The sequence below is a fragment of the Triturus cristatus genome, chromosome 4_1 (assembly GCF_964204655.1).
Source record: "Triturus cristatus chromosome 4_1, aTriCri1.1, whole genome shotgun sequence".
Lineage (NCBI taxonomy): Eukaryota > Metazoa > Chordata > Amphibia > Caudata > Salamandridae > Triturus > Triturus cristatus.
The window spans coordinates 249,409,650-249,422,215 of record NC_140585.1 but is presented as its reverse complement, the minus strand read 5'-3'; the positions used below and the strand labels follow the sequence as shown (position 1 = coordinate 249,422,215).

The 12,566-nt window shown below is 44.4% G+C and overlaps 1 protein-coding gene across 3 annotated transcripts in view; it reads left to right on the top strand.

The window, feature by feature from the left end:
* Window positions 1–12,566, top strand: part of STRA8 (stimulated by retinoic acid 8) — a 181,367-nt gene that overhangs the window by 126,836 nt on the left and 41,965 nt on the right. Inside the window, exon 8 of one of the 3 annotated variants that reach the window (XM_085650524.1) lies at window positions 6,760–6,862. The exons of the other annotated variants lie outside the window; for them this stretch is intronic. Coding sequence (XP_085506650.1) covers window positions 6,760–6,862 — 103 coding nt within the window. The remainder of the gene's footprint in view (window positions 1–6,759; window positions 6,863–12,566) is intronic. 3 annotated transcript variants of the gene reach the window in all.

Sequence of the window (12,566 nt, the reverse complement as noted above, 5' to 3'; positions counted from 1 at the left end):
CGTAACTATACGCAAACAGCGTAGATAAATTACGGACATTGCGTAAACCGTACGCTTACCGTAAGCTTACGGTACGCGTACTAAAAAAAAAAAAAAAGGAAAAAGTTTATTGCTAATAAATTTTACCTGTTTATTTTATAAAATATATTAAAAAAAACATATTATAGAATTAAAAAAATTTAACCATAGTCTTTAAAAAAGGATAGAAAATTAAAATAAAAATATGTTTAAAAAAATAGAAGAAAAAAAAAAATTAGCATTTAAAAAACCTTGCAAATTCACTGAAAAAACCATGGGTTTCACACACGTTATAGTTAGGAATTAGCATTTAAAAAACCTTGCAAATTCACTGAAAAAACCATGGGTTTCACAGACGTTATAGTTAGGAATTAGCATTTAAAAAACCTTAGAAATTCAATGAAAAAACCAAAGGTTTCACACATGTTATAGTTAGCTGGACATTTCACTCGTAAAAAACCAATGAAATTCCCCCGTTATAGTTAGTTCAGCTAACTATAACTCGCGCGCCCGCAATGCACTGCTGATGACGTCACATATTACATCACTCATGACATGGTCAGTGACATCACTCATGACATCACTGATGACATCTCAAATGACATCACTGATGACATCACTGATGACATCATCCTTGTGATAGAGTGGCAGACCTCCTCTTCCCCTAATATAACCTTTGATACACACATTCAAAAATAGAAATTAAAAATTTAAAAACAATGGACATACCAATACCAGTTACAACAACCTATACAGTAATTCTAAGATCCACATACACATCCACTCATTCACCAACAGTCCTATACAGTCACTCATACATGTACTCACTCATCATATGTACTCATACACCTATACATCCTGTTACACAATGCCACTCATCCATAGAGGTACTCACACACATAGTCACTCATGCTAAAAAAGAATCAAACATACATTTACTTGCATATACAGTTATACACACACCACCACACTTACTTCTACGGAAACTTACACATACTTAGTCTTTTAAACAATCACTTATAGAAACACATACTTATTCATACAGGAACTCTTTCAATCTCTCACTCTCACATATACTCGCTTATATACACCAATAGTCACATACACTAGTTTAAAACATATGTAGTTACTCATAAAGACACTATTGAGACAGTCATTCACTCACTAACACACCCATACACTCACTCATCCACCCATAGAGTCCTGCACACATGCTGTCTTCAATACAAACAAAGAGTGAGTCATTCATTCATGCACCTATGCACTACGTAATACCCCCACCAAACCATGCAGACACTCAGACTGATACTCATAAAACCAACTAATAACCTATATAGACACCCATGTAGCTACTCACCAACCCATGCAGCCACTTATACACAAAGTGAGAGACTGATACAGATATTTACATATTTAAACATTACTCACTAAGCCATGTATTCACTATGATACACTTAATCAGTCAGTTACACAATCAATTTTTCAAAAACAAATCATCCATTTAGACACTTATATACCCATTTATTCTTCCATCGACCTTGAGATATACATATATAAAACATATTTAATTTTCAGAAACACACACATTCACTGGATGATGTCATCAGTGATGTCATGAGTGATGTCACTGACCATGTCATGAGTGATGTAATATGTGACGTCATCAGCAGTGCATTACGGGCGCGCGAGTTATAGTTAGCTGAACTAACTATAACGGGGGAATTTCATTGGTTTTTTACGAGTGAAATGTCCAGCTAACTATAACATGTGTGAAACCTTTGGTTTTTTCATTGAATTTCTAAGGTTTTTTAAATGCTAATTCCTAACTATAACGTCTGTGAAACCCATGGTTTTTTCAGTGAATATATATATATATATATATATATTACAAGTAATACCATTAATACTAACTAAATACTTACCTTTAAATGTATTTTTTTTTACTGCGTGTATGCCTTTAACTTTAATGTATGGTAAAGGCATACTCATAAAAATCATTGTAAAAACATTTGTTATAAAGACGTTGTCGTTCAGCCTTCATTGTAAAGGCTGTTTCCCCAGAACAGGAGAATGATTACAATTAAATTAGCTTTGGTTGCGTGTATCCTCTTCCGTTTGTACTTTTTTAGTGTATAAGGCATTTTTCTTGTCAGGATTCCGGATGACTTTCGACATTTCATGTGTTTTTTGTTGTAGCTGTGTGTCAAGCTTGGAGACCTACAACACAAGTAGTCCTAAAGTGTGAAATTGAGATTTTTCTGCTAATCCTTGTGAGACCCCTTTAAATGTTGATTAATCTAAGAAGATCAGGATTGTTATGTTTTTATAGTGTTCAAGGAAAATGTAGGCAAACGTAGGTGAAGAACCTGGGGAACTCATTTCAGCAATGCAGTGTTGAAGCTAATTAAGAAGCAGTCAATCTAATGACTGCAGAATGTGCCTTGTGTAAAGCATTGGTACACAAACGATAACACCTTTTGTTAACACAAGTGCCCCATCAACATTACATCGTTTATCCTACCCAGGATCATCATTTAGACAAAGCTGCCTACTGTACAGAGAGCACAACATTTCTTGCTTTCAAACTTACTGAAAAATTATAAAATACCACTTTCTTACCAGTTTCGCTTCTTCACCTCCGATTCTTTTGCAGTACCACAATCTCTGATGCGGCTGAGGGTTAAGTAAAAATGTCTACCTTTCCTTCTCGTTTTACTCTCAACCTTGCTGAGAGTCGTAATGAGTCCTCATATCTGTTATTATATCGCAAGCGATATATCATATGATAAAAATATACCATCCACCATATTTACTACCACTATATTAGGCTAAGATGTGGAGTCAGTAATCATAAATAAAGACTATCTTTGACTATTATCATGGTTTAGCTAAGAAGCAAATGCAAAATTGTTGTGGCAATCCATATCAATATATTGGTGACCACGAAATAGAGACATAAAACGCACTTCCATTGACTTGTCGATAGTATAGTCTGTACCTCCTGCCTTTTTAGTTGTGTGTTGCGGCTGAGATGGTGGAGTGTATATACTTTTGAGGCCTTCACAGATGGATTTTTGAAGCAGATTACAGCTCTGGTTTTTGTCTCTCATTGTAGTGAGTAGGCTAGCTTCATCATGAGTATGCCAACCTCATTATTGCTTTCTGGAGTACACGTTCTTCAGTGTGCTATTTAACATATGCCCCAGTCTCTTCTACAAAGGACATCTTTGTAGGTCTATCTGTTGACCTGTTGAGTTCTGTAAACATTATTAACATTGCACACTCTTTCTTAATCGGAACCTAAAAATACAACATTTCCTCTTCAGATTTTGCTTAGTTTTATGCCATTAAACAAGCCTAAATATAGTTAATCAGTCATGGGTGGCTGATTAGTGTGAGAAAGTGCCCTCTCTCTTGCATGGTAAGGCCCTACTTTTTGCTGAATTGCTGATGTCCTTTGACTGAGTGTGCCCTGGGCTCCTGCTAATCAGGTACCCAGGGCCTATGTTCCTCACCTAAAACTGCATTGAAGCCTAAACCCAATTGGCATCTTTGGCCACATGTCAGCCCCTGGTAAATGGTACTCCAGGCACCCAGGGCACTGTGACCAGAGAAGGCCTCTAAGGGCTGCAGCACTTATTGTGCCACCCTTAGAGGTCCTGTACCCTGACACTCACACACTGCCTTTGCAGACTGCGTGTCTTGGTGCAGAACAAAGTGAAGAGCCGACATGGCACACATCCCTGTGTGCCATGCCCACAAACCACTGCCCTGGAATACATCAGTCACCCCTCTAGCTGGGTGCCCTATGCCAGTGGTGAGGGTACAGGTGCATGAGCCCTGTACATTCCTGGGCACAGGTGCATGAGCCAAGACCATTCCTGGGCACTGTAAGTGCAGTGCTGCCATTAAGAGTATATGGTGCTGGGAGTTTGTCATTGCGAACTCCACAACACTATAATGGCTACACTGAAGACTGGGAAGTTTGGTATCAAACTTCTCAGCTCATTAAACCCACACTGATGCCAGTGTGGGATTTAATGTAAAATGCACAACAGAGAACATTTTAAGAGATGCCCCCTGAAGCTCGACCAACTTCTAGGTAACTGACTGAGTGGCTGCTTAGGCTGCCACAAGCAGACATGTTTCTGGACCCCTGAATCGAGAGCCTGCTGCTCTCGGGGGCCTGAAACAATGCACATCCTGGGACGAGGTGCCAAGCCTCCTCCCCCAGGATGGGCAGGGTTCACGAAGGGGAAGCTTCAAATGCATGCCGCCTTTGTGAGCCTCCCCAGACCATTTCCTGCTTTCAGCAACTGGTCCCCACTGGTTCTGCCCCCCACTTTGGGCGGGAGAACGGCGGTAAAAATAAGTGAGGGAAAGAGGTGTGCCCACCTCTGCCAACTCCACCCCTCAGGTGGGGGAGGCGAGGTGAAGCACAACTCTGAGTCCCTGCCATCTTGAGGATGGGGAGACCTAGCCAACCAGGGACAGGCTCCTGCCCCCCTCCCACTGGAGGTTGGCACGATAGGGGTTGTACCCACCCCAGGGAAGGTACCCATTGGTCCCTGCCCTTACCCACCTGTAACTCCCCTTAATCTAGAATTTAGGGGGCATCCTGAACCTTGCTTCCTCAGATCCAGCCTGACAACAAGAAGAAAAGAAGGACCAAACAGCCGTGCAGCCAGCTAATAAGAGGACAACGCTCACTGACTTGGCCCCAGCCCTTCCGGCCTGTCTCCCCTCGAACCTGCTCCTGCGAAATCCCAGTGTGTCCTGCAGCCAGCAACCTCAAACCCCGGAGGACCTGCCTGCCTTCACTTCCAAGACTGCTTCTCCAGTGAACACCGGATTTGTTCAAACTGCAGCTTCCGGCTCCAGCCGAATACCGCAAATCCAGCCAACTCTGCACCTGCCAAACCCGGCCCGAGCTTGAGTGGAAAACCACAACGAGGAGGTCCCCCCGGCATTCCTGTCTTGAGATCCGGCGACCCCTGACCTGCCTCCAGCCGACGCCTGCAGCCTAAATCCAGAAGGCCCCCCTGACCGTGACCCGGAGCTGGAAAAAAGATCCGACCCCAAAAGGCACCCCTGCACCCCATGCCCCACGGCCTTGTGTGCCCAAACCAACGGTGCCTAACCAACCCTTAACTTCCCAACTTACCTCTCGATGTGGTGGTCACACCCAGAAGTCCTTTGTCTCCCTGCCTGCAGTGCTTTTGCAAACCGGAGGTTCTCCATTGTAAACAACAGGGCACCTGACCTCAAAACCGCACCCTGCACCCGACCACCCTAGTGCCGCTGAGGGTGCACCTTTGGTGCTTATTTGGTTCTCTGTTTGCCCTGACCTAAACCCTAGGAGCTTTGCTCCCACAGCCGTGTGGCCTGCTTGCCAGCAGCCTCCAACCGGAGGCCCCCTATCCTCCATAGTATAACATTGGGCCTCAACACTGTGCACCCGGCCGCCCTAGTGCCACTGAGGGTGAAACAAAAGTGCATCATTGACCCTAGGGGACCCCTGAGTCTAACCCCAGAACCTAAACTCCCACAGATGATTACTTACCTGTGAACCGATACCCTGTTTTTCCTCCATAGGACAACAGTGACCATTTTCTTCCAAAAAGTTTCTAAGTGTGGAGTTTTGAAATCTAAAGATATTCTTTAAAAATCCTGCGAATAACCAAAACGTATTTACTTACCTCTTTTGCAGGAAATGTCCCAGTGCTGAATCTAGGTATCCAGCACTGAGTTAGAAAAGTAAAGAGAAAAGTAACTTACCTGCAATTTACTGAAAAAGCCATTTAATTCCAATGTACTGTATTTGCTAAGTGTTGCAGCCTACAATTTCTATTGTATTTTCAAACTGTTCTATATCCAGTAACTTATTACTGAAAAGTATTTAATGCTTACCTGTGCCAGGCTTGCTTAGTTCTAAAAATAAAGCAACAGTATATAGTTTTATACAAACACAATTGGCCTAGAGTTCAGTTATTGAGTGTGTGAATTCATTTGCTGACTGAGTGTGTACATCAAATGCTTAACACTGTCCTCTGATACTGCCTTACTGCTCGACCACTCTACCACAAATAGAGATTAAGGTTCTATCAAACTTTAACCTCTGCCTACCTCTGGGGTACCTGGACTATATACACACTATATCTCATTTTGGTGTAGTATATATATAAAGCCAGTTTCCTACAATTAGCATTTCTGAAAACTACTGCCTGGCTTTGATTCTCTCAAAATTCTCAAAGGCAGCTATTAATCCTGGCTCCTTACTTACTCAAGCTGTTCATTGGAAGAGTAGAATGCCACAAGTCAATTGTCTTTGAAAGAGAGAGAGAGAGAGAGAATATTTTTAGGCTGAGAGTTCCAGTTTTACATTAAAGGATAACATGTACCATATTTACTATTATGTATCATTGCTACACACTGATCCCATATTGTCTAAATAAGGGTTTCTCAAACATGTCATGCCTTAACTTCACTTCCTTTTAGTAGATTATTTCATCAGTGTTGTGACCCTTCTACCTTCAATGTTTATTACTAGTTGACTTGTCTTAAGTCATTGCCAACCCACCCTCTCCTGGAAATCAAACTGTTCCCTATTTCTGATCCCTTGGAATTTCTGACCCACATGCTTGAGAAACCCTAATCTATGTAAAACATGGCACATGATATGTTGGAAAGCATATGAAGGCAGCTCTAAAACATTTATTCTCACTTACTCTTCTACTGTAGTCCAGTATATGATGGTGGCACCTTGGAGAATCCAGAGCAGAATGGTTGCCTCTACAGACAGATAGTCAGTTTTCTAACAAGCCATCTTCAGGCTATTCCTCAGGTAGTGTTGGATGTATTGCTGTGCCTTTGCAAAATATTAAATATTATGTTTCCGTTGATTTTTAATAGTGTACTGTATCTTATTTGTTTGGGGGATGACTTGTTGGAATATAAATATTGAGGAACAAATGAAAACATAGTTATTTGACAACTGAATTTATTAGGCTTAAAAAATAAGACACAGTTGATTCTTCATTGCTGTTACTTTCTAAACAGCTGAAATACGACGTGTATTTGCATGCATCAGTGCGTCAGATGTGTTGCAAGACATTTATAGTAAGTACCTTTTCTTACCCTTACCAAGTCATCCTCTGTCGTATCACAGCCTGGAGAATGCGTAGACAACCTCTTCCCCTTAGATAATGGCATCTGGAACCTGCCAGAAGCAGATGATTTTGCTCTTCGCTTTCTTCCATTCAATTATTGTAGGGGCTGCCTACAATTGTTTCCTGGTCCTCAATATCGGTCTCAGTTATGTGTATCATAACAAAGATTTAATAATTGGTCCTCTGTTCACTTACGTGTGTGCCTCTCATGTGTTCTTTGACACCTGAGAGAGACTATTAGTTATAGATTCCTTACCTTAGAATTACCCCAAGGCGTCAGACTGGATCTGGAGAATTTTTTTCTCTAGCAGTACCCCTGCACAGCGAAAGGTGGCGTCGGTCGACTCTGCGTTGGTCTTCGGCGTTGTGGTTGCCGGGATGACATCAGTGTCTACATAGACGCCACCCCTGCTTGCTGAAGTCAGTGCTTTCTCTTCCGTGCCAGCCTAGCGCAGATCCGGAGACAGCTTACCCCTTTAGTCATTTTTTAACTAAGCCTTTTTCGACTTTTGTCGACTTCTTTTTTCGAGTCATCGACTCCTGATGCACAAGGGATGTCCCATTCGCAACTGGCTTCAAGCCGTGCGACATCTGTCACAAACTGGTGTGCCTTTGGTGTCTGAAGCGCTACCACGACCCAAAGTCATGTTCCGACTGCCGGGCCATGAATCCGAAGTCTTTGCGGGAGCGGTCCCAAAAGATTTTGGAGGCCCGGCAGTCGGCTCCGTGACGCTCCCTGTCTCGCTTGAGGGGAAGGTTTTGAGACCGTTCGCAGAGCAACCATACCTCTTCCAAGTCTACACACTCCTTGGGTAAGTCGAAGCACAAGAAGAAGGCAGAGAAGCACCATTGTTCTTCGCCTTCTCCCCGTCAGTCGGCTGACGAGACAATGGAACCGAAACGTCGTTGCTGTAAGGCTCCGTCCCAGGTGCCTGATAGAAGGATGGCTCCATGCTTCCCCCCCCTTTCTGGGAGCAGGGGCGTCCCCTGTCCTACTTCATATGTTCTATGAAGCCCTATGCCTTATCTTTAAGCAGCTCGACTCTTCTGGCGTGCCTTTGGTCCCTGCAGAGTCAGTCGGGGGTCCTGGGCCTGTGATGCCGGCGATTCTGGCCACCTGTGGACCCAGGCCTGGATCTGGATCGATGTTGGTCGACCTTGCTCAACCTTCCCCGTCGGCGATCCCGACGACGATGCCACCGGCGCCGGCCGTGCCTCTGGCCGACGCTGTTCCCATCCTCAAAATGGACACTGAGCCGGACCAACGTTGACCGACGTCTAATCTGACATTTAATCCGATGCCAGAGGATACTTTTGTTCCCTTGTTCATCCCAGGTGTTCCCTATCGCGGTGATGAGGACTGGGTGGGGTCACTGGACCCTTAGGCTGACAAGCTGGGAGAACCGGACTGGAGAGAGGACCTGTCTGACATCAGCGGGCTGGACACTTATCCAGGGCATTCTTTCTCCCCTAGCGTGGCTACGGAGGAGGGAGCGTCCTACGCTGTGGCAGTCAGGACTAATCTCCTGACGGCAGTACTTCAACCTGCAGCAACTTCTTCAGAACCCCTCTTGCCCTTTAACGAAGAACTCACGGATGTCCTTCTGGGCACGTGGTCCAAGCCCAGCATGGACTCCTGTGGAACAGCCAATTGTCCGCCGCCACCGCCCGGCTCCAGGTAACCCAGTTTTCCTCACCCAACACCCTTCACCCGAGAGCTTGGTGGTCCAAGCCTCTTCTTCTACTGGGGCATTCCCTTCTGCTCCCTCAGACAGGAAATCGAAGAAGCTGGATCATCGTGGGAAGCGCACGTTCTCTTCCTCCAGCTCGGCACTTGGCACAGTGGTGGATGGGAGAGACGCAGCCAAATTCATAATACGATGTGGAGTGAATACCACCAAATAACTAGGCAGAACGATTGCCACGTCGGTAGCCCTTTGGCGCTACGCCTAGCTGAGGACGTCTGGCTTTTCATGGGATGTCCAGTCCACCTTGCTGGACATGCGCCTTGATGGCCATCTGTCATGATTTGCACTTAGTCGATAAAACAGAATACCACTCTCCCTTTCTGTGACTCAAACACGACGAAGCAATAGACACAACACAAAATTCCCCGGAAAGGGATTTCACTTTATAAAATGAAGAACTTCAAAGACGCTCTTTTCAGTATAAGGCTTGGGGTTTTATTTATGCATTACGAGGTTTTATTTATGCAATACTCTCTCCCAGATGTCAAACGAACAACATTCAAATGTGTATATATACAAGCAATAATAACACACTTGGGAAATGTAACTGTTAAATGCATGGATAGAACACTAGCAAGTTATACTGGATGTCCTGTAAGAAATTAGAAAGATATATACACTAAATACATCAGATGATTACCTTGGATGTGCACTCAGACTCACTCACACATCACAAAGTCAAGACCCAAAGAAAACACCTCAAATGATTATAGCCACTGGAAACTGAAGGTGCACACTGTCAGTCACACTTCTCAATGACTGTTATAGCCACTGAATATGCACGCAAACAGCCAAACGTCACAATGGCAACAATCAGAAACAAATGACCTCACCGGTTGCAAACACCGCATCTTAGTCACTCCAGACTGGGGGATTCACGCTGGGGTTAAGAGCCTCAGCAAACCGGGGTTCTGATGTTCCGAAGTAGAGGCATCCATCCCCATTCCCACTCCAAAACAATTCCGGTCTCTACGTCAACAACCCTCAGCTTTATAGTCGCAAAACACACTAGAAGGTTCCGAGAGGCATTCCCTCTGCGCCAAGGAAACTTACTGGAATTGGCCAATTTCCATGCAAGCATTCCGAAGGCAAAAGGAGTTCCCACTTTCCCTTCTGCATTCTCACATGTTCCAGCCTTTATCTTAATGAAGCTTACGAAAGTCTCCGGCGGTACATTCAACTATCTCCTCTCCAAAAACAAAGCAACCATGAACGTGATTAACCTAAACAACTTGAGCAATCTGGGGCTTGCCTGTGTGCGCAAAAAGCTCTAGCAAGATAGAGTCAGAATTCAAGATGACATGAGAGCATGTTAAAGCCAATAGTAAGAACTTCATAATACTTCCCAATGTACAACACAATGCACATTTGTGCACCACTGCTCATAACACAGCACTTTGAGACCAAATTCCAGACCTCTCTCTCTCTCATGCTTTCAAATGCACATCCCACACGTTCTGTTCTTGGCAAGCTGTTCTACTCTGTGACAGCTCCCAATTTAAAACTATGAGAGATACAAAATAAATCTTCAAGGGAAACCAGGCATATGCAGGACATACATTCAGGCTAGGGTAAAGTGATAACACCAAAATTCAATTAAAATGATGGTAGTTGAAGGTCATCACGAGGTTTCAAACCATAGGAGTGCCTCTAGCACTACAGCCTTTTTGGTGACAAAGCAGACTCGTCGCTGGAGCGCTTTAAGGATTCTCGAGCTATGGCCAGATCCTTTTTGCCTTGCAGCTTCGTCTCGTCCACCTTAGTCTCACAATTTATAAATACACAAATAAGTATCTTTTTGTGGCACGTTAGAATTGGGGTCGTGATCCAGGCTGCTTATGGGAGCGTCGACGTTTTGACCCGACTTAGGGCTGCGAGGGTGATTCGGGGCCTCAGCCTTGCGGGTCTTCCTTAGGACTGTGTGGGCCAACCTAAGTAGGTATGATGGCCGGGTCACACACCTGCAGGGCCTTGCGGGGCGTGGGTTCCTCACTTATTGTTAAGCCATACTGGGCGTGTTCTTCCGTTAATTAAGGTCGTTAATTCAATTCCAAAGCAATGAATGCAAAAGCTTGAATCGGCAGAGCCGGCGTCCGTGTTCCGGACGAGTTTCCAGCCAACTCAAGCTGGATCATGACCCCAATTCTAACGTGCCACAAAAATATACATATTTGTGTATTTATAAATTATACAAAAAGAAGTTTGACTGCTTTTATGTGGCTAGGCCAGAAAAGACTGAGATGTATAACCAGTCTAGCATCTGAATGTTTTTAATTATCATCTCTTTCACTATTTTTGAAATCCTATTTCACCCCTTCTACACGAGAGCACTTCTTTTTCTGCACGTTCCTTTGGGAGCAACCTAACTCTCCCTACCTCTCCTCAATTGATGCAGTGACTAATTAACTGTTCACCTTATGATCTGAAAATAAATGTCTGGTGAAGCATATCTTGGTTGTTGCACTTCTTTCATTTAAATTCTCGTATTGATTACTGCAAGCTAATTGTTTATGCTCAAGAAATTGTTTTCAAACCCAGTAGTGTGAATTTGATACATATAGTTTTTGAAATATAGGTCGAGGACCCTTGTTTGGAGTTTCCAAAGCGGCGCTCGCTCGGCGGCTCTTTTCGTCGCAAGTGGAACTACGGCCTAATGTACGCCTTTCCGCCTATAACACTTCTTCCCCGAGTGCTGAAGAAGATCAAGAGCTTGACCGGGCCCAAGTTATTCTTGTGGCTCCGGGACTGGGAACGGAGAGTCTGGTACCCAGAGCTCCTGAGCATGGCCATCAATCCTCCACTCAGACTGCCTCTTTGGGACTATCTTCTGTCGCAGGGGAGGGTTCTTTACCCGAAGCTGTCCAGCCTCCACCATTCTTGTGTGGAGATTGAGCGGCAACAGTTGACAGCTTTTGACCTTCCACCCGAAGTCTGTAATGTCATCTTGGCAGCCAGGCATCCCTCCACTAAAACGGTATACACCTGTCGATGGAATAGGTTTGTGGCATGGTGCACAGCAAAGGCTGTGGATCCCCTTTCTGCCCATCTTTCAGAGGCCCTTTTGTATATACTTTCTGTGGCCCAGCAGAGCTCTGCCCTGGGCACTCTTAAACTCTATTTTGCGGCCATCTCTGCTTTCCTTCGGCTACGTGAACAGCCATCTTTGTTCAAGTCCCCTATTGTATGTAGATTCTTTAAGGGCCTTCCTCATCTCTTTCCTCCATCTCCTTTCATAATGCCCCAGTGGGACTTGAACCTTGTCTTAACTTATCTTATATGCGTTCCGTTCGAGCCTCCTCACAACTGTCCTCTTTGGCTCCTCACTCTGAAGACAGCCATCACCTCTGCTCGCAGAGTGAGTGAGCTTCAAGCTCTTTCTTCCAAGCCCCCTTTCTTCTCTGTGCATCCGGACAAAGTGGTGCTTAGGACAAGACTATTGTTAATTCCAAAAGTGGTTGAAACATTTCATATTGGACAAACCATTACCGTGCCCACCTTTTTCCCACCTCCGCACCCTTCCAAGGAGGAGGAGAGACTCTATCGTCTGGGCCCTAAACATGCGCTGTCTTTCTACCTTGACCGCATGAAATATTTCCAGGTGGATGATAAACTCTTCGTTGGCTATGTAGGT